This window comes from Myotis lucifugus, unplaced genomic scaffold, assembly GCF_000147115.1.
Source record: "Myotis lucifugus unplaced genomic scaffold, Myoluc2.0 scaffold_235, whole genome shotgun sequence".
Classification (NCBI taxonomy): domain Eukaryota; kingdom Metazoa; phylum Chordata; class Mammalia; order Chiroptera; family Vespertilionidae; genus Myotis; species Myotis lucifugus.
The window spans coordinates 1,697,074-1,723,203 of record NW_005871283.1 but is presented as its reverse complement, the minus strand read 5'-3'; the positions used below and the strand labels follow the sequence as shown (position 1 = coordinate 1,723,203).

Below are 26,130 nucleotides of genomic sequence, written 5' to 3'. Positions count from 1 at the left end.
TTCAGGGGGAAAAGCATGCCCACCTACTGAGAGATCACATCCCCCTCAGAAAAAGTGCTGTGTGATATTTGGAAATGAGATCCCACCCTGGTCATACTAAGTGGGGGGGGGGTTGAAGCGGTTGAGCGGGATGGAGGCGCAAGTCTGGCCTATGGACACATGACAAGGGTTCCAGGAGATCAGAGGAGGAGAAGGAAGGAGAGGAGAGGCCTTTAGGCTGAGGGGGTAGAGCTAGGATCACGTCCCAAAGCCAGGGAGAGCTTGGTATATGGGCATCTCACTACCATCAAACTGGCATGAGATGCCCCCCTCCTGAACCCTTGAGTTCCCAGCTTATGGCCTTTGGTACCCCTCTACCCTCTATAATATGCCCCCCACAACACACACACACACACACACACACACACACACACACGCTCCCCCTCCCCCCCCCCACACACACACACACACAGAGCTGAACAGGCCTGCATGATTGGACAGAAAACACAGGCCTGTGACTTCAGATGAGTTTGCCCCACTCCTGGACTCGCCTGGACAGGCCCATTGTAGACAAAGGCAGTGGGGGGCCGGGGTCAAGGATACGCTCTCAGGGGCTGGCATGCTCTTTCAGGAGCTGAAACTCGGCCCCAGGACCACAAACAAAAGGAGATTTCTACGAGAACTGGGACCCAACCTGAGACGTCTTCGCTCAGTAACGTAGCAGCTCAAAGCTACCCACTGAATCTATGCCAGACATCAGCTACAGGCATCTTCATTTGTATTTTTGTTAAGCCCTTTACATTTGATGCCGATAGCGACTCTCTGCTGTAGGAACTATCACCCCCTGTTTTCGAGAAGAGAAAACTAAAGCACAGAGAGGCTGTTACCCTGCCCGGGGTCCCCACCAGCCGGGAGATGCTGAGTGTGTCTAGGGCCCAAGCTCCGTCTGCCGTTGGGGGTGACACTCCCCACCCTGATGCTCACCCTTGGCCATGACAGGAAACCTCACTTGGGCCAGAAACACCTCCGCGTGTTCTGGGCAAACTCCAAGTTCCTATTTGCCACTGCTGCTTTTTGATGGAAGCAAACCGCTCAGATAAACCCCAAAGTCTAGGGACAAATAAGAGTGGGTGCGTTCATGGCACATCTAAAAGGTGTCAGATGTAATTATAGATTTTAGTAAATCCTCCTGACCATTCTAGAAGGTAGTGATGTCATCCCCATTTTACAGATGAGAAAACTGAGGCTTGTGAGGTTAAATCCCTTGCTCTAGGCAGCATAGCTATTAAGTGGTAGAGCTGAGAACCAAACCCAGACTGGTCTAACCGGAAGGCATAAGTGATTTCACAATTCCTCCCTCACACACTACTGCCTGCGGTAGGGGCTCTGACCTTGACCCAAGAACCTCAAAGACAGAACCAAATGTGGAATCAATTTGCTTCCCAAGAGTGTGGCTTGGCTGGGGGCTCAGAAAGACACCCCACTTCCTCTGAGGACCAGATTCCCTCGAGAGGCCTCTGATGCAACCGTCCGTTGGGTGCACCTGTGGATGGACATGTTCATCAGCAGCCAGGGGCTGAGGCGGGGAGGAGAATGCAGCATAGGGGACCAGCGGGGGGAGAGATGTGGTAGCTCCAGAGGTTTTGATTTGCAGTCTTCGTTTTGCAAGGAACGGGGATTTTTCTTCTCTAAAAGCACTGGACTTCCTTGAATCTTAGACCTTTAACAAATATTTTTTTAGGAGAAAAAAGAAGAAAAAAAACAACCACAAAATGCCTGTCACAGCTACTCACTTCCACAGTGAATCACGGACACAAAACCACAGCAATGTGGCTAACAAAAGAACTATGTGTTTTCACATTTTGTTATTGGAAATCATTTAGCAATAGCCACTATGTCATCTGCAGACAGACAGACAGACGTGCATACACACCCCTCTGGGTCCTAAGCAGCCAATCTTACAACCACGGTCATCAGATGACTTTGCATTTAACCATTTTCCTTTTCCAGGGAATTATCTTGCAAGACTTAAACCCTCCTCCTCAGCCCCCCACCAGAGATGGTGTGTGTGTGTGTGTGTGTGTGTGTGTGTGCGCGCGTGCGTGCGCGCGTGCGCACGCACATAGGTGAGCTGGTGATCGGGGGAGGATAAGGAGGAATGCTAACACATTGACTCAGCTCGACAAGTGGAAACAAGTATACATTTGAGAGTCCCTTACTGTTATGATAATACAACCCTCCCTCCGTATTCATGGGAGATTGGTGACAGGACCCCTCCTCACACATATCAAAGTCCATGGATGCACAAGTCCCTTGCATAATATCATGTAGTATTTGCATATAATCTATGCATATTCTCCCACATACTTTAAAATCATCTCTAGATTACTTACACCTACTGCAATGTAAATGCTATGTCAATGGTTGTTATACTGTATTATTTAGGGAATGATGACAAAAATAAAAGTCCATACATGTTCAGCACTGACTCTTAGGTCTGTTAGCAACAACGTAACTTTTTTTTTTTTGAGTATTTTCTATCCGTGGTTGGTTGAATCTGCGGATGTGGAACCCACGGATACAGAGGGCTGACTGTACACTTTGGTACCACTTTGTTTCGGTAAAGTACTTTTCACCCAGGAAACTTACAGTTCCTTTTCTGATGGTGGCAAATAAGTTAAGTGGTGGCAGATTTAAACATTGCGTAATTGGAAAAACTACTAGAACCATGCATCTGAAACTTCCTCTACATTGTGAACAAGGGGTGAAACCTGATATATATTTGAAAACCCTGAGCTTAAAAGGAAAATTCACAGGACCTGAAAAAACTCCATCGTGATTTTTGAAGCATGATCTCTCAGCACAGCTTTCCACCCACACCCCACGGGTCTCTCTCTCTCTCTCTCTTTCTCACTTACCCCCCCCCCCCATCAACCCAGAGGTGGCATTTACTGAGCAGCCACGGTCTGCACAAAGCCACCGGATGGGACAGACATTCCCTGGGGCATCTGAGAATGAGTATTAACTGTCTTTCCATTCCCTCCTTGCTTCATCTCTCCCTAACTCTTTCTTTTCAAACAAAAATCCTAGAGGATTAGGTCAGTTAAATGCTATGAGTACAGCCACAAGCTTGAAATGTTTGTCACTATTTTTTTTTTCAAGCTGGATGCTGGAAATTGCATACATTAATGTTTTAATGACCCAGCAGGCTCCCCACACATGGCCGTGGGGAATGCTGCTCCAGGCTCTGGCCAGGATTCCATAGTTTCCTGAAAAAGACACTGGGTGCCACGCCGGCCCCCGTCCTCGGCAGCTCCCACCCCAGGCTGGCAGGTCTGCACCTGTCTCCGCTCACCTGCGCTAGGGGCTGCTTAGCAAAATGACTGCTCGCATGGGTCCCGGAGCCTCGAGCAGAGCTGGGCTGCAATCGCCCTGCCTCGGCTTCCTCATTGTGGAGTGGGGGCAGCAGGAGTCTCCTCACCGGTCACTGTGGGGACCGGCCAATGAGCTGGAGATCTCCTACCTGCCCCAGCCCACGTGGGACCCCGCAGGAGAGGGGTATGCATCCCCCGGCTCCCTCCTGAGGGGCCTCTGCGGGTGGGCGGTGGGTGGAGGCCGTGTTCCTCTACCAGAGGCCACAGCCCTGTCGTGGTCCAATGGCTGGAGCCGCGCTGGGTGTCAGTAGCCCCTGCTCCCTGTCCCCTTGAGACCTGGAGGGTTAAGTAAGGGCTTCCCTACACAGCTACCCCTGGGTACCCCCTCCTTTGTGGTCTCCCCTAACCCTGTCTGTGCCCTTGCAGATAGGCCCTTTATCGAACTGTCCCCACGGAGGGTGTCACCTTTTCCTGGTGGAACCCCTGATAGAAAGGGCATCAGCTCTCAGGTACTGAGCACTGAGCTGTGTGGCTTAGCACCTTATCCACGATAGTTTCTTTTACTCTGACTGCCACCCTGTGTTTTATTTTATTCTGTCCAGTATTCGCATCAGCAATGTATACTGAGACTCAGGGAGGTGAAGAAACTCATATATAGGCTGTCCTTCCAAAATGTATACACACACTTTGAGTGATTATAAAGGCAGAGTTTATTAAAATGCACCTCGTTTTCAAAATTGAGCTATGAGCTCCTACAGTGTGTATACATATTTTGGGGGACACTCTGGAGTATCAAACAGCGAAGCAGCAACAGAATCAGATGAAACTGGGGTCTGACTCATAAGCCATGATCTTAACCACGATGCCGTATTATTCCCAACATTAAATTAGGAGGAGCCTGTAAAGGGCTTCACATAGTAGGCCAGCTGACTCAATCATGCTCAAAAATGAGAGGTTAAAATAACAACCCTACCGCGCTGACAAACCCGCTGTCCTCAATTCTACTATGACATCACCCTAACCCAACCCTAACCACAACCCTCAGGTTAATAACCTCATTCTAACACCACACCAAAGTTCCCCTAACCACCACCCTGTTGTGAAATAGAATGTCACCTCAACCAGAACCTTGGTCCCACGCAGTCCTGGCCGAAACATTGGCCACTGTAGCCACACTTCTAGGCGCCCCCTTAGGCTGAGGCTAGGTCAGGGCTGTGGTGAGCACCGGGTCTCCCTGTCCCTCTGGCCTGGGTGCCTGCCCCTATCCCAGCGGCAGGGGGAGCCCCCCACCCCACTCCATGTCTATGCCGTACTTGGGCTCAACATAATAGGCCCCAAGACATGTGTACAACATCCATTTCCGGGATGTCACCGAGCTGGTGACACTGGTGTGGGGAGGAGAGGAAAGGAGAGGAGAGAGAAGGGGAGGAGACCCCATCACAGTGCCAGAAACTCAGAGCAGAGTGCAACAAGCCCTGTGGATGGTGATGAGGAGAAGGGGAAGTAGAAGAGGAAGAGGCTTGTAGCTTTCTCCATCACTTTGCTGCAGCTGTGGGCAGATAGGAGGCCAACAGCTCCTATGTCAGAGACTATAGGGCTGGGGCCGAGCTGGGCTGGGAGGAAGCTCCTCTCTGGCACCTCACCTGGGGAAGCATCCTGATAATCCTCAGCTCGGGGAGAGTCCTGAAAAGGGGCGTCATGCAGTCCTCATCAGAGATTTGGGGGCTGTCCCTGGCCATCTAGGCCAGATGTCCACGTTCAAGCTTAGAGAGGGAGGGAGGCAAGTGTGCAGGAAGCAGACACTACTTCCCTTGAATCTGCCCACTTGCTCTGTGGGGGGAGCAAGAGGCCTGGGCCCCCTTCTCCCCTGAGCACCCAGAGGCCTGAGCCTGGCATCTTCACCAGCCCGGAGGTGGAGGAGGAGGCTTCCAGGCTCTGCTGCACAGAGAGAGGCACATTGGCCCCACCTTCCTCGTGACCTAAGGGCCAGATTGCGTGTCCAGTGACTCTGCCCAGAGCCCATGTCTTCTTGCTATTCACACAGGTACCTCACGGCCAGCTATGCCCTGCCCGGGCCCTGAGCGCCATCGGTCTCATGTATTGGGGGGGGTTGGAGAGGCGCACATTAACACTCTAAAAAGTCCCAGAGGCCACCTTCCTTTTAGAGAAACCTAGAAGGGGCCTCCGCAGCTAAACCCAGCCAGAGAAGACAGCCTGAGAGCAACGTGCTTTGTGGGGGACATTCCCTTTGGGAAGAAGCTGGGTCCAGGGTCCCCACATACAGCTGCACAGGCTGCGCATCACACAATCTGTCATAGAGACTATGAAGTGGGAGTTGTCTCCTGCTATCGTGTCCAGTGACTAAAAGGCCCCGCACGGAACAGCCTGCCTTCCCCTCTCCCCAACGGGAATGGGGTGCTTCGGACACACCCAGCTACTCCCAGAGATGAGCACAGTCGGCCGGGACTGAGTGCCAAGGGGCGCTGCAGAAACCCTCATGTGGCCCGTCTCCACTCCCAGAACACTCTGCAAGCCCAGGGTGCCTGCCCATCCCGGCTGCCGGGGGCAGTGAAGGACGTTCTCATTGAGGCACAGGTCCCTCTGCTCTTTCAAAAGCATCAGCAGGGCTTCCGTGACTTCAGACCTGGGGCAGCAGAGCCCTTTCCGTTTGTTCTGGCTGGAGGCCCAGAGTGAGCATCTCCCTCTGGCTCCTCCCTTCTGAGCCCCCCTCTTCCAAACGCACTGCCCCAGGGCAGGGGCTCATGGCACTCTTCTAAGGCCCAAGAGATGGAAGAAACTGGAAGGAGACCCCATCACAGCTGCCACAGCCCCGCCCCAGACTCCCGGCACTCCGCAGGGTCTGCCAAGCCCTACTCTGGCTGCCCTGCAGTCACTCTTAGGAGAAAAGCATGACCCCCGTGGCCAACGGGCACAGGGTGGGCGGGCGCCCACCGGTTGGGGGCATGGGGAGAGCCCCTTCCTGATCAATGGCACGCTAGGGGGTGGGCCGAGTGCAAGCTCAGAAGGGAATGGACCCGAGACCTCTGCCTCTGCTCCAGGCAGCAGCTGGGGATACACTGCGACAGGATGTTCGTTCAGTAGCTACTTATTAAGTGCTTACTCTACGCCAGGCGCTGCTCTGGGAGCCTGGGATGTAGCTGAACAAAACAAAGATCCCTGCCCCGAAGGAGCTCATACTGTAGTTGGGGAAAAACAGACAAAAAACATAATTAGTACATCATGTCATGTTAGAAAGTGGAAAATAAAAAGTGAGCCAAACGGGGACTCTCAAGTCGGAGGTTCACGATATTAAATAACAGGAAAATGGGAGACAACTCCCTCCGGGAAGGGGCCAGGTCGAGGGTCACCACGAACAGCCGCACGGGCTGTGTCCTGCACAACGGTTGGGAACCCGTCCCAGAGACGATGACCTGAAGCACAGCTCCTGGTGTCTACAGTGGCTAAGGTTAGCCCTGAGGTTAAAACCTTAAAGAGGTGGCCAGGCAGGGCCTCGGTGAGAAGTTTCTCCTGAAAGTAACCCAGTCACGTATATGAGGTGTAAGCAGATGCCTCAGCCCACTGTCAGGCCTGCTGAAGAATTACAGTAATTCACCAAGAAACTTCTCACCCACACCGTTTCAATTAATTCTCACAAATTACCCTTCGCATTTTACAGACGGAGACATTAAGGTTTAGGGAATGAAGTCCCCACGGTCACTGCGCTAGTTACTAGCCCAGCCGGAAGCAAGATTGGGTCCCCTAATTCCAAGTCTTTTCAAAGTGTAGTCCAGGTCCTACGGATTGGGAAATTCCAGAAAAACTCCAGGGGGCAAGCTTGGAGCTCAGAGTTATAAAAACAATGGGGGGGGGGGAGACTAAGAAAAGAAAAAAAGACAAGAAAAGGAAGGAAAGCAATCAACTCCCGGAGTCCCAAGTCCAAAACCTTGACTCAGTCTGGATTATAGGGTTGAGTCAACGCTGCAGGGAGGCACCACTCAGTGGCCCCAGGAGTGTGTGACACAGCACAAAAGATGCGGCTGCTTAACCCATCGCAGCCTTGCCAGGAGGACTGGAGACCAGACTGTCAGGGACAGCCAAGGTCTGCCCTGGCGAAAGGCATCGCACGTCCTTGTCACGAAGCGGTAAAGGGGGAATAAGCACGTTTTCTCATGGGGGATATTGAATAGCCAAACTGGAGGCCACCAGCTGAGGTCATGAACTCTGTGCCAGCTGCCCTCTCCCCAGGGAACTCGTTTCTGATTCTGGGTCATCAGTCTCCTAGGAATATCCCTTGCCATTCTGTCGGGTCGGGGTGCCTTGGTCCCCCTGGTAGAGCCTCCAGGTGTCACTGAGAAGGAAAGATCGGAGGGGAGGAAGCAAGCCATGTGTATTGGAGAACGTGCTTGACGGGGGTTGAATTGTTTCTGCCAAAAAGGTATGTTGAAGTCCTAACCCCCAACCTGTGAATGTGACCTTATTTGGAAATAGGGTCTTAGCAGATGTAATTGGTTAGGTTTAGAGGTGGTTCTACTGGACTAGGGGAGATCCTAAATCCAATGACTGGTGCCCTTAGATTACAGTGGTTCTCAACCTTCTGGCCCCTTAAATACAGTTCCTCATGTTGTGACCCAACCATAAAATTATTTTCATTGCTACTTCATAACTGTAATGTTGCTACTGTTATGAATCGTAATGTAAATATCTGATATGCAGAATGGTCTTAGGCGACCCCTGTGAAAGGGTCGTTAGACCACCAAAGGGGTCGCGACCCACAGGTGAGAACAACTGCCTTAGAAGGACATCACACACACAGGACCCTGTGACAACAGAAGCAGAGATTAGGGCGATGCAGCTATAAGCTAAGGGACACAAGGATCGCCGGGAGCCAACAGATGCTAGGAGAGAGGCATGGCACTGATTCTCCCTCTGAGCTTCCACCAACACCGTGATTTCGGACCTCTGGCCTCCTGAACTGTGAGAGAATAAGTTCCTGGTGTTGTAAACCACTCAGTTTGTGGTAATTTGTTATGACAGACCTAGGACACGAACAGTGTTCGGGAGGGACACAGCAAGTGCAACAGCCCTAAGGTGAAAGCATTTGGGGGAAAACCAGTGGCAGAAACAGGTGAGTGAGGAGAGCAAGTGGTGAGAATTGACATCAGAGATCTTACGGGGGCCGGATCATGTAGGGCCGCCCTGGTGGCAAGCCCTTGACAATGAGCTGTCACACTTCAGACAGAGGGTCCCAGCTGGAATGGGCTGCAGTGGTAGCTGTGCCTGGCCCCCATGATCTCTGTCCCCTGGTGTTATACCTTTGAACATGTTGCACAAAATGGCAAAAGGAAATTACGATTGCAGATGGAATTTGGGTTTCTAATCAGCTGACCTTAAAATAGGGAGATTAAGTTGGGTTATTCAGGTGGGCCCAATGTAATCACATAGGCCCTTAAAGTGGAGAAAACAAGAGTCTGTGAGAGAGATTCAGCCAAAGAGGAAGCAGAGGGGATTCAAAACATAAAGAGTTCATCTGCCATTGCTTAGCTTTGAAGATAAGAAGGTGGCCACAAGTCAAGGAATGTGGGCAGCTTGTAGATGCTACCACAAAGGAACAGGGACCTCAGTCCTACAACTGCAAGGAACTGAATTCTGCTAACAACCTGAATGAACAGGAATCAGTTTCTTAACTTTAGCCTGATCAGACCAGTATCAGATGTTTGAACTATAGAACTGTGGCAAATTGTTATCTCGGCATAGAAAATTAATCCAGGGGATATAAAGAGAAGAGCTGGCTTCTGGAGAAGTAGCCCACTGAGAGCCGCCACCACGGGGTCCACACCGTTCCAGATACCTCCCCACCATCTTGTTTGCTTTGCTTAGCACTGTCTTCCAGGCCCAGGTTGCCCAAGTACTGACTAAACAGGCTTAGATGTCCCCAGGGGTCAACCTCTAAGTCCTGGTTGACTTAGGTCAGGCTAAGGAGCAAACCCAGTGAAAGTCCTTCCCATTCTGAGAAATGTCGTTAAACCTCACCTTGACCCCATCTGCCATAAAGCCAATGAGACTGGTCCTCATGGAACAACCAAGCTGACACAAAGCCACCACTGGTGCTACTGCTACATCTGCTAGTAGGTCTGCACACACAGACACACGTGCATACACACGCACACACATGCACGGCCATATGTACGAACCCTGACTTTCTATCTGCTCTTTGCCACAGTCTTCTATCCACTCAAGTCCCCAAGGCAAAGAGAACCAGCCAGCTGATGGTTAACGGGTATTGAACATGAACTCAAATCAGGCACCGTAAGATGTGCTCTACCCATATGATCTCATAAAATCCTCTCTACAATCCTATCAGGTAGAGACTACTGACTCAGAGTGGTTAGGATGCTTGCCTAATATCACACAGCTGATGAGTAGTAAATAAATCCCAGGACCGGAACCCAGGATTGTCCAAAAACCCAGGCTAGAACCCTCACTACTCATGGTGAGGTACACGGACCAGCAGCAGCAGCATCACCTGAGACCTGACACTCACCCAGACCTGCTGAATCAGAAGCTGCATGTTAACCAGTTCCCAGGCGATTCACTTCCCTTTGCGGAGCTGAGAAGCACTGGTTTCCCAGGTCTGCTGGTTTCAGGTTGTTGTAACCACGCCCTTCCCGATCTCTTAAAGCCCTTCCTCAGCTGCCTGGCTCTTGCTCCCCAGGTGGGGAGGCCCTCTGCCCAGACTTGGGGAACAAGCCTGGACCCAGAGCTCAGGAGCAGTCAGCGCAGGCCACAGCTGGACAACATCTAGCCATGTCTGGCTCTCGTAGGGCGTGCTGCCTGCTGCCTCAGACTCTCCTGGCCCCTCCTTCTCATCTTCCTTCTGGGACGCAAGTCTTTTGGCCTCCATCTAATTCTCTTAAAGAGGGCCTCTGGCTGTCACCAACCCCTGCAGTGTCTCCCCCTCTTGGACATTTGTACCCCTCTCTTGCTCCTAGAATGCCCCTGAGTCATGTCACTCCCTCTAGCTCAGTGGTCGGCAAACTCATTAGTCAACAGAGCCAAATATCAACAGTACAACGTTTGAAATTTCTTTCGAGAGCCAAAGTTTTTAAACTTAAACTATATAGGTAGGTACATTGTTATTAACTTAATTAGGGTACTCATAAGGCTTAGGAAGAGCCACACTCAAGGGGCCAAAGAGCCGCGCTCGCGAGCCGCAGTTTGCCGACCACTGCTCTAGCTGGACACCGAGGGCCTGTCCAAGTTGCCACCAGGAGAGAGGCAAGCGGCTGCTTGGGAAACCTGGCTATGCTCACAGGAAATGTCTGACACCACAAGGCGAGCAGGATTTGGCCTCCCAAAGCAAAACACAGCTGGGCCGACAGCGGGCCACTCGGACTTTCCCAGATTTCATGGCACTGAGGTCCCAGAGCAGAGAGAGACTGCTGGCCTGGAGGCTGCAGCTCATTAAAAACATCACAGTAGCCCCTGGCCAGGGAGCCTGTGAAGCTCAAAGAGGATGGCCCTGCTGTGGGCCACGGACCTCACCCTGGGCCTTCGCCCCCCTCACCCCCCGCACCTCTTGCACATGTGAAACCTTCGCTGGGAGATCAGGGGCTCCCTAGCTCATCCTCCTTTCCCCCCAGCTTCCTCCTCTCCCAAGCATCAAGCCTCATTCATTTATTCATTCAACTTCTGCTGATTGAGCACCTGCCGTGTTAGGTACCAGGGCCACGTTCATAAATGAGTGGATAGAAGACTGTGGCGAAGAGCAGTCCCTTGTTCTCAGGAGCTCCTGGTCCAGTGAGCAAATAAACAGACCACCCCAAGGCAGAGTGAAGAATGCTACACAGGGAGGCAGGGGCCTCCCCTCCTCCTGCACTCTGAGCCAGGCCCTCAGTTCCAGGCACAGGGTGAGGGTTCAATGCCAAGTCTTCAGTTTGGACCAACTGATAGAGTACTAATGCAGACTGAGTGCTCTCTATAAGCTAGGACCATGGGAGGAGCTGCGGGGAAATCCAGGGCGTGAGACGGAGTCCCTGCCTCCCAGGGCACAGGCCACACAGTCTGATTGCAGACACAGGGCACAGACCCACAGAGATGCATGCCAAGTGTGTGCTGCAGGAAGGCAGGCCGCTGGGTAGAAGTGACTGGGGAGGAGGGGTTGGAGAAAGCAGGAATGGGCCTTGAAGAATGCGAGGAGCAGGGTGGGCTGGCAAGATGGGGCAGGGGATGTCACAGCTCTGACTCAAGGGTGTGAGTAGAGAATGACCTGCCTAGCAACCACCCTCCAACACTTGCATGCAAGCACCGCACCCACCCACACACACACACATACACTCACACACACACACATACACTCACACACATACGGAAGATCAGCGCATCATGAAATGAATGAATCACACAAGCCAAAAGAGAGGTTGCAGGGGAAAGCTCAGCTGAAAGGACTCTGCTCCCAGCCTGCTCCTGGTTGGCCCTGGAGCTGGTACCACTAGGCCTCCCTCAAGTGCCTTCCCCCCACCTGGGACCCTCAGCTGGGACTAATCAGAACAAGGCTCAGGCCCTGCCCCTGCGTTGTCCACCTAGCTCTGCCCCTCTCTCTGTCCAGCATCCCTGGGCCTTGGCCTAAGGGTTTGGCTCTTCTGGTTTTGACCTTGGAACTCCCGGGGCCTGGACCTGAGTTCATCCTTCAGCTCTTTCTGCTCCCGGCTGCCTTTGGAAACCACCTGCTTGGGTGGTCGGGCCTTGGAACCCCACCTTACCAGGACCCTGGTCAGCCCGCCCCCTCTTCAGAGTTGCTAGACAATCTCAAGCTCCTTTCCTTTCTCTCCCGAACCTTCCACTGGGACCCGACCTCCCCATCAGCCTTCTCTCCCTGGTTCTCCTGGCCTCCAAAGGGCAAACCCCCTTTTTCCCCTTAGTTCAGCAAGACAAGGTTGCAACATTTCACAAAGAACTTCCCAAGTAGAAAACGAATGGAAAAATGAACCTGAAAAACCAAAAGGAAAACACAGCTCTCTAGAAATGGACCAGTTTACAAAGTTCAGATTTCCTGTCCTGAGCTAGAAAAAGTCTAGCCAGTTTAGCTGGCAAGCAGGCCAGGGAACCCTGCCCGTGAACACTCTCTTTGCCCACTTTTTCTTTTACTCCCTTCCCCACATGCTCCTGCTTGGCCCCTCCAAGGAGAGAGGTTAGCGTTGGGTGGCGAGTCCTTCCTGCATCACAGAGACCACAGGTAGAGAAGGGGGAGGAGAAGGCAAGACATTTATAAAGAGTTTACTATGTGCCAGGCCCTGTGCTAAGCCCTTTCCTTGTGTTGACTAATCTAGTCTTATAACAACTCCATGATTGTGGTTATCATCATGGCCTCCACCCCACTGAGGAGGAATCAGAGAGGTAACTTGCCCAAGGTCACCCACCTAGGAAGCGGCAATGCCAGGAATGGAAACAAGAGAGCCTGGTCTCCTCAGCTTTCTTCTACCTCCCGCCTCCCCTGCCCACCTCAGCCTGGCAAAGCCTATGCCAACCCCAACCCCAACCCCTGTTCTCCTGCCCTCCACACCACTGGTGGGGGCAGGGAGGGGGGAGGAAGGACAGCCCGGCCTTCTCCGAGACCGTCACCAAATGGTCCTAAGGAAGAAGCCCCCGGCCCCACATCCCCCCTGAGGAGGGGACTTACCTGGCTGGTGGCAGCTGTGGTGTCAGTGGCCGTGCTCTGGCCGCTGTGCTTTCTCTGGCTGCGCTGCTCCTGCGCAAGTTGTGTGAACCCTCGGCTGAGCGTCGGGGAGCTGGCCTCGAGTTCTGGGGGTCAAATTCCTCCTCGGGGATGACCTCCTCGCAGCGGGCTCCGCGGAAGCCAGAGCGACACACACAGAGTTGGGGCCGGCTGCAGGAGCCCCTGTTCTGGCACGGTGGCTGGCACACAGCTAGGGAGACAGGGAGAGGGGTGAGGGCAGGGGCAGGGGGCCTGACACCCACTTGTCAGAAGGGCCCCTTGCCTTGTGCTGCTTGGCCTCCTCCACTTCCGCTGGCCTCCGAAGGCTCCCTGGCCCCATTTCTCTCTCCCCGCCACCCACAGGCCTCCGGGGGAGGTTTGCCTGTCATCTTTGGACAACCAAAGAGGGAATGACCAGAGGTGTGGAGGCGCTCACACCGCCACCTCCAGCAGAACCTCCTGACATTGTGCTATGCACTCAAGACCCCACTTTGTTGTGTCTCTTTACCATGAAGGCAGAGTTCAGATGTTTTGTTTTGTTCCCTCTGGTAGTTCAAGAACTCAGAATAGAGACTGTCAGAGTAGACTCTCAATACTGAATGAATGAATGAATGAGTGAATGAATGAATGAACAAACGAATGAAGAATGAGTCTGCTTCATGGGAAAGGGCTCAACACTGGCCTGAAAGTTGGGGGTTTGAGTTGTTGGTCTCCCACGAGTCATGTGATCTTGACCTCACTGAATCTGTTTCCTCATGAATCACATGAGGATGGGCTAAGGGGGCTGGGGGATACTGAGGGTCTTTCAAAGGCATCTTCAGCGCGACAGTCCCTCCTCTTCTTCCTCTTTTGAAATCATCTGCTCTGAAGCTCCCACCCTGCTTAGCAAGTGGTAGTACTCCTGACTGGGAGCTGGGAGGATTCTCTGTCCTAGGCCCTGGGTCCAGCCTGGGGGTAAAGTGGGGCTGACCTGGACCCCTTCCTGCAAGCCAGCACTGTGCAGCAGCCACTGGCCACAGGGGCCATGACTTCTCTTCACTGCCCTTCATCACCTTGCAACATCAGAGCCCCTACTGTGTGCTAGGCACTACAGACAAAGTCTTTGTCCACATGGAGCTTGCAGTCGAGTGAGGGCGACCAAGAAGAAACAAGAAAACAGTAGCATAATGTTGCTTCAGGCAGCAACAGAGTCACCTCCAGTGACCAGTAACCAAGGGAGAGTCATATACAAGCACACACTGGAGTGCTGGGCCCTGCTCTTCTCTCCCAGGACCTCCCCTGGGAACAGGTGGGAACCCAGGAGAGCACAGTCAGGCTCATGCTGGATCCTCTAAACCCAGTGTCTCCTCCGTCTGTCACTCATTCCTTCAACAAATATTTGCTGAGCCCCTACTGTGTGCTAGGCACTACAGACAAAGTCTTTGTCCACATGGAGCTTGCAGTCGAGTGAGGGCGACCAAGAAGAAACAAGAAAACAGTAGCATAATGTTGCTTCGGGCAGTATCACAGGTGATGTACTGGTCTGTGTCCAATCAGGCGCTTTAGATGCAGTGGTCAGAGGAAGCTGCTCTGAAGAGTGAAATGTGACTGGTGCAAAAGAGGCAGACGGGCAAAGCTATGGACAGACTCCTTCAGGCAGAGGGATAGGCAAGCACAAAGCTCTGGAGCCTGGAAGGAACATGGAATATCCTAGGAGTTGTGAGAGGCCCAGGGATGCTGGGGTCTGGTGACAGAGTGGGAGTGTATTCAGTGAGAGAAGCAGAGGCAGATTTTGCAGCCCCCACCTAACTATCTGCCAGGTCCCTGTCACTAACCCCCCTCCCGGGAGACCAGCCCCACAGCCAAGCCGGGGCCAGCAAACACTGTGGAAGGAGGTATGCCCAGGCCAGGTCTCTGCCCGGTTTAGGGAGGGAGTAGAAAGGGAAGGCCTGAGTGGTATTATGTGGACCACAAACGCTGTATCACTCCTAGTCCCTCGAAGCCACCCCTCTCTCCTGGCAGAGACTCAAAGCATGGTGTGGGCAAGAGGAGGTCATGCAGCAGCCCCCTCCCCCCAGTCTAGGTGTTGCTTCCTCCTTTGAGTGGGTGGTCCCTGCCTTTAAGATGGCCTTTTGAAACCAGTCTAGCTTCCTCCCCTCCCCTCCTGGGCTCTGAGGACAGCCCATTAGTGACTCTAACATCTTCCATTCTCTAAAACCTACGGCCCCAAATTCCTGACTCACAGTGACTCGCTTACTTCTGGCTCTGCCTTCCTTGCCAATACATCCTGCAAACAGTTAGCAAGCACCCTCTTGGTCCTAGTGGGTCCCGGGGATGCAAAGACAACAAGACTGGTCCTGCGTGGAGGAAGCTCTGCCCCGTGGTGGTTTCTCATAACGACAGAAGCCCCGTGCCACGCAGGGAGTTAGGTCCTCAGGCAGAGCAGGGTTGGCACGCTTCGCTTGGTACAACGAACAGCTCATGGAAAATGGGTAGTTGGGGGGGGGGATATAAACATGGCATTTAATATGTATATAACATTGTGGTAAATAAAAATCCTAAAAGGGTTCCAAAGCAGCCGGGTTGTTGGCGGAAAAACCTCCGTGGGAAGATAACCTTTCTGGATCAGATCTTCTCGGGAAGGTTTTCCAGCAGGTTTCAGGTTTGCAGAGGTGCTGAGCCAGCCCTCCCGGACTTCATTTGCATTCGCTCTTGAGTTGTTTTCATAAGTCTCAGCAAGAACTGACTTCCGCGCTAAAGTAAACACTTGAGTGCGGGTCTGAGCTGAGCCTCTGCATTAGGGGATTGGAGCATAAACTCCTCTCCTCTCTCTCCAGTCCCCGCAAATCACCTCAAAATGGCCCCAAATGGTGGCTCCAAGTGCCTATGAAAGGGTACATTCTTACGACAGTTTTTACTGGTCTACCATAAAATAAGGGAAATAAAAACAGTTTCCTGAGCTCTTTGTAATGCCTTTTCCCCCATTTAAAAATGTCTTTTATTTTGAACTTATATCATTTTTTTGGTTTAATTAAAATGTTCTTTTTTAATAAAGATGGATGGCAAATGGTAGTTTGTTTTTCTAACACCCTCCAAGTGGAAAGCTGGCTACTGCACTTTGGTGCCGAAGACGTTTTTGGATATTTTACCGGTGCATGAAATCCAGAAGTTAGGGACACTTTGGGAAGGAGGGGGCAATAGTGTCACGTATCCTTTTGCTTGAAGGAGACTGAAGCAAAACATTCCTCTGTCAAATGAGTACGTATTTCAAAACTGAAGGATCTGAAAGGAAATCAGCCAACTCAGAATGGCCTATGGCAGGGGCTGCTGTTGAAAGCAAATAAGGGAACACCGAGGTCCGGGAGAGACCGTTCTGTGCAGCGCTGTGGGGATTTTCAGTGGGAAAACTCCCAAACACGGAGGGCCCAGAAGCCTTTATGTTTTACTTCTAGAGCCTCGTCACTTCCATTTTTCCTCAAGAGCAGAGGTTGTGCCTTACCCTTGAGAAATTGCCCCAGGATGGGGGATGAGGCTTGAGTGAGTCTTCATTGACTGATTATTGGTGAAATGTTAGGAAGCAGGAAGCCACGATGTCCAAGTTTGATTGATTATTGGTGAATGGTTATCAAGCATGATGCCACACTGTTCGTGTTTAGCCATCGAGGACACACCCTGGCCCCTCCCTGATGACAGCCGGCATCCTCAGACAACCGAAAGGTGATGGATGCTGTTACCAGCCTCCCTGTGCCCACTGGCCCATGCCAGGCCTTGGCCATTCATAATTTGGACTCCTCCATACCTCCCTGGCAAGCTCTTCCTCACTGAGGATTGGGCATGTGGAAAGTTTCAGCTTTGGGAGTTCAGCTCTATGGAGTTAGCACAATGCCAAAAGAAAGGGGAACAAAAAGAAAACTTTCAAAATTGCTTTGAAAGTAAGAAATAGAAGGCATTGCTCCTCCAACCCCCTGCCTTCTGGCTGTGCCTCTTCTACCTTCACTCTGCTCCAAAACAACAAAGCAGAGGTTTGCTCAGATTTTCCACACAAAACCCCCACCTTTGGGAGGAGACCAAATTTGGGATGGGCAGGCCCGGGGAAGGTTCTGGAAAGAGCTCCCACCATGTGGGCTGCTCCTACCATTCGCCGAGAGCCTCTGCGATCAACCACTTGGTAGCAGTAAGACACGGGGTTGGGAGTCAGTGGGACCTAGTTTGACTGCAGCTCAGCCACATCCCCGCTGGGTGCCCTTGGGCACGTCTCATCTCATTGAGATTCTCCAACTGGTGCCTCAGTTGTCTCATCCATAAGGTAGGTCTGAGAACTCCTGCCTCAAAATGTTGTTGTGAAACTCAATAGAGATCATGGATGTGGAAGTACTTCGCACTCTTGAAAGCTGTGCTGTCCAATAGTGTGTAACGCTGCAGCCACGAGCTGCCTGTGGCTATTTAAGATGAAATCGGTCAAAGTTAAATAACATTCAAAATTCAGTTTCTCGGTTGCACTAGCCACATTTCAAGGGCTCAATGGCCACAGGTGGCTCATGGCCACCGTGTTGAACAGAGGATAGCACATGCCCATCATCGCAGGAAGTTCTATTGGACAGCACTGCAAAGCATAAAAACCACCATAACCCCAATGGGAGCAGCACGGGGGCTTCTGAACTTCTCTGCTATGACCCTTTTCCCAGAGAAAGGTAAGGTCAACGCAGGCTCCAGCGGTTCTCAACCTGTGGGTCGCGACCCCTTTGGCGGTCGAACAACCCTTTCACAGGGGTCGCCTAAGACCATCCTGCATATCAGATATTTACATTACGATTCATAACAGTAGCAACATTACAGTGATGAAGTAGCAATGAAAATAATTTTATGGTTGGGTCACAACATGAGGAACTGTATTTAAAGGGCCAGAAGGTTGAGAACCACTGAGTTAGACCAAGCCCTGTGGTCCAGAAGGCAGGGCTGTTTTCCAGGTGTTAAATTGAGCCAGTCCCCTCTCTACACCCGCTACCACCTACCAGGGAAGGCTTTTGTCATCAGCTCTCTCTCTTGGGCCCAGGGACACCTCCTCCCTCCATCTATAACCCCTTAGGGGAGGCGCTGACTTCAGGGTGGTCCCCTTAGGTCTGTGGCCTTCTCCAAGGCCTCCAGTACCACCCCCTCTTGTCTGGAAAATGAGCCTCCACTCCAGATCAGACTCGGGGCCCAGACCCCCCACACCTGAAGCTCAGCTGCTTCCCCATTAAAACTCCATCTTCTCTAAAATTTGTGTCAGTGCGTCACTTAGGACCTACCCACAGAGCTACCCTATTCCTCCCTCACAGAAAGGAGACCCAGATGTCAGAGGTCCCCAAGGCCATCCTTGTCTGGCTCCCACACCTTAGAATGAACCTGGGGACGCATCCTCTACACTTCCAAGCTCTGCCCAGTGTCTGTGTCCCCAGGCCCCGACCTCAGCCCCAAGCCCCGAGGCAGTGGGAGAAGTCAGGCCCTGAGGGACGCACCCCGCTCCCACCACAGCTGTGCTGGGGCCGCAGCACAGGGTGGCTGGAACCACACTGGGGCTCAGGGGCCAGCCAAGCGCCCGGCTCCAAAATAGCAGTTGTGTTCACATAAAAGCCTCTAATGAGAGAAAGATGCCGTTCTTGGCCCCTCGCGCGCTCTCTGCAGACGCTGTCTGGCAGGCCGAGTGGGCCTCTACCGTTTGGCAGGGAGAGGGGAGGAAAGGGAGGTGTGAGTCAGACCTTGGCCCCCAGCCCCTCTGCATGGACCGCCCTGCTAATTGCATTAACAAATGCCTCGATGCTGGGCCAGTTGGAGGCCAGGGCCAGGGAGCAGCCCCAATTCCCACGGGCTCTAGCAGGCATGAGGAGGGGGACCACGAGCGGGGCTGTGGCCCAGGGCTGAGGCATGGGTTCGCCTCCAGCTCCTGCTCCAAAGCAGAAGAGTGACTGTCCACCCTGTCACAGCCCCCAGGGCCTTGTCTGGAAGGAGACCGTAGTTCCGGAGCAGTCCCTGTAGATGAGAGATGGATGGGGAGGGGTCCTGGGACAGCCCCCATCAGGGACGAGCCTGGGGACCAGTCTTTTCCAGGGGAGCAGCTCCAGGGCATGAAAGAGAGTTGTGTGCAGACAGGGAGCCATCCAAGCCCTTCTACAGCAGCACCAGCTCCGTGCCCAGGGCCCAGGAAGGTCGGAGGGCAGCGCACCATCCCCACTTACAGCACAGCCAAGGCCAGGGCAGAGCGTGTAGGAGAGAGTGGCCTTGCTTGCATTTGAATTCCAACTGCGTGGCCTTGGGCACGTTTCTTCACTCCCGTGAGCCTCAGCCTCCTCATCTAGAAAACGGTTGTGCCTCCGATATTTACTATTTGCCTAAGATGGTAAGCAAGACAGACACTGCCCTCTTCTTTATGGCCCTTTCAACTTAGACGGACTGTCACAAAACCAGTGAACAAACAAGCAGAAGAACAGAAATCTGGTGGAAAAAGTTGGGGGGGGTGGTTGAGATCCAGAATAATGGGGCTCATGGGGGGAAGCTCTAGACTGAATGGTGAGGAGGGGAGCTTGAGATGGAGACCGGAAAGATGGCAAGGAGGCAGCCTCATAAAGAGAGGAGGAAAAGCAAGCCAAGAGAGCGGCATGTGCAACAGCCCGGAGGTAGCACCCCCCATCCAGGAGCCCAGGCTGGATTCGGCGAGTGGGAACGGGGCGGGGAGGGGTGGTTTGAGTGTTGAGAGATGAGGCTAGCTACACCATAGCAGGAAGGTTCTCACAGGGACGTTTTATGATCTAATTTATGGAGAAAGAGCCGGAGGGTAAGGCGGGCAGGAGGTAAGCAGTCAGCTGGAGGCTGCTGTCACCCAGAAGAGGGTACTGGACTAGAGGGCCCCGAACTACAGAGGCAGCAGGGGAGGCAGAGAGAAGCAGGCAGGTTCCCCAGAGATGTAGGAAGTAAAACAAACAGGGCTCACCTCAGATTGGCTCTAAAGCTTGAGGGAGAGGAAGGTGTCGCAGAGGGCCCCCAGGTGTCTGGCTTGAGCATTCAGGTAGAGCGCGATGCCTTTCAGCAGGGTGGTGAGACCTGCCAGGGGAGCTGGCTCAAAGGAAGGGAAGCCACGAGTTCGTTTTGGACAAGTTGGGGTGGGGATGTCTGGGAGGCATCAAGAGCAGATGTGGAGTAGGCAGCGGGACGAAGGAGTCTGGAGGTCGGAGGAGAGGACTGGCTGGAGATATATATACATCTGGGCGTCGTCAGCACGGAGACGATGTTTACATCCATGGGAATGCATTAGGTCATTCCGGGAGCAGTGCAGCGAGAGAGCAACGGAGAGGACCCAGGCCTCGGCTCTGGGAAGCCACGTTTAGTTGTTGGGTAGAGAAGCAGCAGCAGGGACACAGGAGGGGCAGGACAGAGAGTGACATGATGGCCACTCACGGGGTGAAGGGGATTGAGGTGTTTAGTTGGTCCCTGGCACACAGAGAGCTTTGCACTGTCATTGTTGCATGTTAATTATTTGGCATAGTACCTACTGGTGGTCAGTAGTGGGGAGCAAATAATGCTGACTGGGCTCCCATGCCCCCCCTTTTGTGTGGGGGATTTGGAAGGTCTGGGGAAAGTCCTGGGGTGGCCCAACATTACGATGCTGAGTAGAAAAGGAGAAGCCAGCCAAGGAGGTGAGAAGAGGCAGCTGGGGATGGCAAGAGGAAACTACCAGGTCACCCAAGTGATCATTCACCCACTTAGACCCTTAACAAGCATGTGCCAAGTAGGTAGAGAGGGCCAGCGCCACGCTGCTATCAACAGGACACGGCACCCGGCTTCAGGAGGCCCCTGGGTAAGAACATCTTCTAAGTGAGATCTTCAGGAGACACACCTGCTGACCAGGAAGATCTAAGGTGCCCGTAGGTGGTTGGGGGAGAGATGGATGATTCTCTTGCTGGGACTGCACCAGCATGTTAGCTGGGTCTCACTGAGGTCATGTGATTACTCCCTGGAGCCACCTCCACCACCCTGGCTCCTGGTGGCTGGTAACCAGTCAGTGAAGAACCTGCCAATCACACCCCTGCTCTGGCCCTTTTCCTGAACGTTTGTTCAGCACTTACCATTATGAGGCCCTGGGCTGATTTCTTTACAGGTATCTCTTTTCTTCCTTGTTATAACTACTGTAACTACTATTCTCATCCCCATTTGACAGATGGGGAAACTAAGGCCGAGGGTGGCCAAGCAGTTGCCTGCGATCACCATGCTGGTAAGGGATGAAGCAAAAGTTTGAACTCAAGGAGTCTGGCTCCAAAGTTGGGGTTTTTAGCTGTTGGGTTGAGGTCATTACAGGGCTGGGATAGGTGGGCTGAGAAGCTCCCGCAGTGAAGTCCAGGTGAAGCCCAGATCAGGAGGGTTGGAGTCCTTGTAGCACTGAGATGTGGACCAGAATGAAAGCCACGCAGAGGCTCTGGACCGAGGAGGCAGGAGCAATGCCCAGACCACGCCAGGATCTCCCGAGGGACTCCTGAGCACCGTGGGGAGTGCTCTGGAAGGGCTGATAGACTGGGGCTGCAGAAGGGCTAGAACAGCCCAGCACAGACCCAGGCTAGGCCCTGTATTATTCAGTACATACTTACTGAGCTTTTACTTTGTGTCCAGTGAACACTTGAGCGGCATGCTGGGGGCCAGGAGACACAGTCCCTGTTCTCAACATCAAGGCCAAGGGTGGATAGAGCACACAGAACACGCCAGGCCTTGAACTGAACATTCGGCGTGAGTTACCTCATTCGTTCCTTACCACTATGTGAGGCAGAGACTAATGTTAGTCGCATTATACAGGGGAGAAAACCAAGGCACAGAGAGCTTAAGCATCTTGCCTGTAGCCACGTAGCTAAGGTAACCCAGACAGGCAGCACAGTCTCCTGGGTCCAGATGAAGACAACAGCTAAACCTCCAGGCTCTGCTGCTTCCCAGCTGCAAGACTGGGACAAATAGCTAACCTCAAATGTAAATGGGAACAAAGATCAAATCTAGTTTATAGGGTTGTTGTGAGGATTAAACATTAATAACATGAAGTCCTGGCCCACAGTAAGAGCTACGGAGTTATAATTATTATTATTATTATTACTATTAATAATCTCCCCCAAACAACTCCATATAGGTTACTATACCCATTGTATGGATGAGGCTCTTTGGCAAACGAGGGCCAGTCACTTGCCTGAGGACACGGAGCTGGGCTTCAAACCCACCACTCCTTGGATCTGGCACCAGAATTCAAAGCACATGCTCTTCATATTAAACCCGGGGTTTGGAAGGAGTGATCCAGCTAGGCCCCTTCTCAACAACAGGGACTCCCCCCCGCCTCCCCATCCCCTAGGACAGCCCCTGCCCCAGGGCAGCTAGGCTGAGATAAATAAGAATTTAAAGAATTCTTCAAATCCTCTTCCCAGAGTGTGTGTGTGTGTGTGTGTGTGTGTGTGTGTGTGTGTGTGTGTGTGTTGGGGTTGTGATGAGGATGGGCCAGTCTGGGAAGACTGGACAATCTTCCAAAAGCCCTAATTATACACAGGACCCACTCACCCCCCACTCTACAGTCCTTCCCCTCAGTTGCGTGGGCCAGGCAGGCCCCAGTCCTCACCCTCCACAAATGCATGAATACATAAACCACATGGCAGAGCTGGCAAAGCCACAGAAGGACAGGTAGATACCAAGATGAGAGGACTCCACCAAGGTGGAGGGAATAGCTGTGGCTCCAACAATGGCCACCTACATATACAGTGGCTCCCCGACGTCCAGTGACTGGGCGGGGGTGACGGAAGGGGCCTGCCAGGGAGAGGGGCTGGTATGTTACAGCAACTTCAGATTCTGTGAGAGGAGGCAAGAGGGGGCAGGGAGTGGCCCCAGGGGCTCGGGCCATCATCTCCTGTGCATAGGCAGTAGTTGGATCCACAGCTATCTGGGAAACACCAGAGAACAGACTGAGTCTCCTCACGGTTTTGGGGCTGGGAGGATGTCACACACCCGTCCTTGTCAGCCCTCCCACCTGCTGTCCAACGAGTCACCCCACATGTGTGAGACTTCTAGGACAGTCATGAGCATTCCCCGGCATCGGCAGTCTCCGCTCCAGCCAGGGGGGCAGCTGTGGGGAGGGGAGAGGGAGCCGGCAAACCGTTGGGGGAGGTAGGAGAGCCAGCTGACAGGGTGTGCAGCCAAGAGCCCTACATTCTACAGAGTTCGGGACCCAGCCGTCCAGAGCCAACGCCCATTGTCCACGTGGTTCTCGTTAGACTCATTAGCAGAAAAACAGCAACAAGCAAGCAGCACAGGGCCCAGCTAATTAGCACACAGCCCTTCAGTGGACAAGCCGACTTCAAGTGGGAAAGGCTGACGCCCACTGGCAATTCCTCCAGGAGAAGTGCCAGCCTGTGTGCGTGGGTCAGGGGATGGCCAGGGAGCTGCAGGGTGGGAGGGCCCGGGAGGGAAGTAACAGGGGCTGAGGACCCCCAGCGGGGAGTGGGGGTTGGCAGCATTCTGGGGCAGCCCCCTGCTGGGGCACGAGGGTGTCCACACACACGTTGGTTCTGACAATCTGCAGACTCACCCAGCTTCGAGTTTCCAATGTCGAAACTCGAGTTTGGCAGAGACTCATGCTGGAAAATCACGTGCAAGTCAGGAAACTGAGAACTCCGGGGACTGGAGGGCAGAGCAAGGCCCATGCCCAGACCTCTCGGGTAGCTGGTGAGAAGCCCACCCCCTCTGGAGCCACTCTGCTCCAACTTCAACTCAAACCTCAGCAACACTCTCTGCTAAGCTGGCTAAAGCTTTCCAGCCCTCCTCCCAACTCCGACCCCAGTCCCTTCCAAGGCCTCCGGAGTCTCCCAAGGCCCAGCTACTCAAAGTGTGGTCCCTGGACCAGCAGCAGCAGCATCCCCTGGGAACTGTTAGAAGCACAGACGCTCAGCCCTGCCTGATGTGCTGAATCAGAATCTGCACTTTAATAAGATCCCAGAGGATTCAGGGGAACAATCAAATTTGATAGCCCCCCACCACCCTTGCCAAGGCAGATATTCCTATGAGTGACCCCAAACTCTCAGTGTCTTCGGCTCTGGCTCGAATCACCTAGGGCTGTGGTCAGCAAACTGCGGCTCATGAGCCGCATGCGGCTCTTTGGCCCTTTGAGTGTGGCTCTTCCTAAGCCTTAGGAGTACCCTAATTAAGTTAATAACAATGTACCTACCTATATAGTTTAAGTTTTAAAAATTTGGCTCTCAAAAGAAATTTCGATCATTGTACTGTTGATATTTGGCTCTGTTGACTAATGAGTTTGCCGACCACTGTCCTAGGGTGATTAAAAAAAGAAAATACCAAAAACCAGAGCTTCTGCTGAGCATAAAACTACCTGCTACACACATCCCTGGCTTCTCTGCCCGGGGAAGTCACTGATTTTGAGTCTCAGATCCTCCTCTAATGAGGTGTATGCCCTTGAGCTAGTCACCACTTCTCTGCATCTCACTGTCTTCATCTTTAAAATTATGAGGTACCCCTCTCCCCCCAGCCACAGAGAGCCTGTCCTCTGAGAGCCCACACCAACCCAGGGTCTTTGAAAAGGCAGGAATTTCCAGAAGAAAGTGTGTGTTGCTGCTTGTTTTTGAATTTGGGGTTTTGATTTCTTTATCTGCAGATCCTAGAGAGGCCCAAGATTCTGCCTGAGCATCATTGTCTGACTGGGGGAGGTCAAGGCCATGAGGTCTGAGACAGAACCAAGAGCTTGGCCAGCCAGCATCCCCATCCCCACAGGAGTGGAAGCAGCCCCATCTCGTCCCCACCTTGGGCCAGGGGGGCGGGGGGCGTCAGAACCAGAGATGAGGGCCTCCGTCAGGCCTGGGAACACCGTAAGTTTTGTCAGGCGTCAGGATACCCTCACATTGCAAAGGGCCCAGGGGTTTGTCCTGGGGCAGGAAGGAGTGCTGGTGAGACTGAGGCCTTGCAGCCAGGTTTAGGGCCTGCTGGTGGCAGCTCCAGGAGGGAAAGTTTCGGGGAGATCCTAGAAATGCCATACAGATGTGGGGAGCTGATGAGAGCTTAAGAGGGGCCCTGGGTGTGAGAGAGAAAGATCCCAGGGGCTTGCTGAAACCCCCACATCTGTCATTAGGTGTGGGGATTCCAAACTCCAGAAGGCCCCAGCCTCAGTTGGTGTTTAGAAGGAACAAAACCCCGTAAGAAAGAGTGTGGGGTTTTGGAGTCAGACTGCCTGGATCCAGCCCTCTCTCCGGCACTTGGGGTAGAATATCCTTGGCCGTGTTTCCCAACTAACATGAGCCTTGGTTTCCTTGTCTGTAAGTGGGGATGATCAACAAATACTCATGTTATAGGATTGTTGAGAGGCTTAACTACAATAATGTATGTGAAGAGCTTAGCACAGTGTTGGGAACATAATAAATCCCAAGATATTAGCTAGTAGTGCAGTAATAGTAGCAGCAGGAGTGGTAGCAGTTGTGATAGTAATAGTGGTAGTAATGGTAGTAGTAGCAGCAGTGATGGTGGTGGTAGTGGTAGTAATGGCAGTAGTAGTTCATTGTCTTCCCAACACAGATGTAGAAAGTGAGGCCCAGAAAGTAAGATATTTGCCAGGAGGGTGTAGTGATTAAGAAAAGGGAACCTGGCCTGGCCGGCGTGGCTCAATGGTTGATTATGGACCTATAAACCAGAAGGTCATGGTTCAGTTCCCGGTCAGGGCACATGCTCAGGTTGCCAGCTCAATCCCCAGAGTGGGGCATGCAGGACGCAGCTGATCAATGATTCTCTCATCATTGATGTTTCTCTCTCGCTCTCTTCCTCTCTCTCCCTCCCTCTCCCTTCCTATCTGAAATCAATAAAAATAAAAATAAAAACAAATTTTTTTTTAAGAAAAGTGACCCTGGAGTCAAGTCACCTGAGTTCAAATCCTACCATTTCCAGGTCATGTGATCTTGAGCAAGTGACCTGTCTATGCCTCAGTTTTCTCATCTGCCTAATGGTACTACCTACCCCAGGGGAATGTAACTGCACCTTGCACAAAGTAAGTACTGCATGGGCATTGGTTCTTGCCCTTGTTACTGCCTCTGCCAC

General features: G+C 52.7%; 1 protein-coding gene across 1 annotated transcript in view; it reads right to left on the bottom strand.

Annotated features, from left to right (window-relative positions):
• Nucleotides 1–25,598, bottom strand: part of LTBP2 (latent transforming growth factor beta binding protein 2) — a 54,507-nt gene extending 28,909 nt beyond the window's left edge. Inside the window, exons 1-4 of the mRNA XM_023762181.1 lie at nt 25,487–25,598; nt 24,849–24,903; nt 23,624–23,715; nt 13,030–13,276 (exon numbers count right to left, since the gene is read on the bottom strand). Coding sequence (XP_023617949.1) covers nt 13,030–13,276; nt 23,624–23,715; nt 24,849–24,903; nt 25,487–25,598 — 506 coding nt within the window. The remainder of the gene's footprint in view (nt 1–13,029; nt 13,277–23,623; nt 23,716–24,848; nt 24,904–25,486) is intronic.
• Between the last annotated feature and the right edge of the window lie 532 nt (nt 25,599–26,130).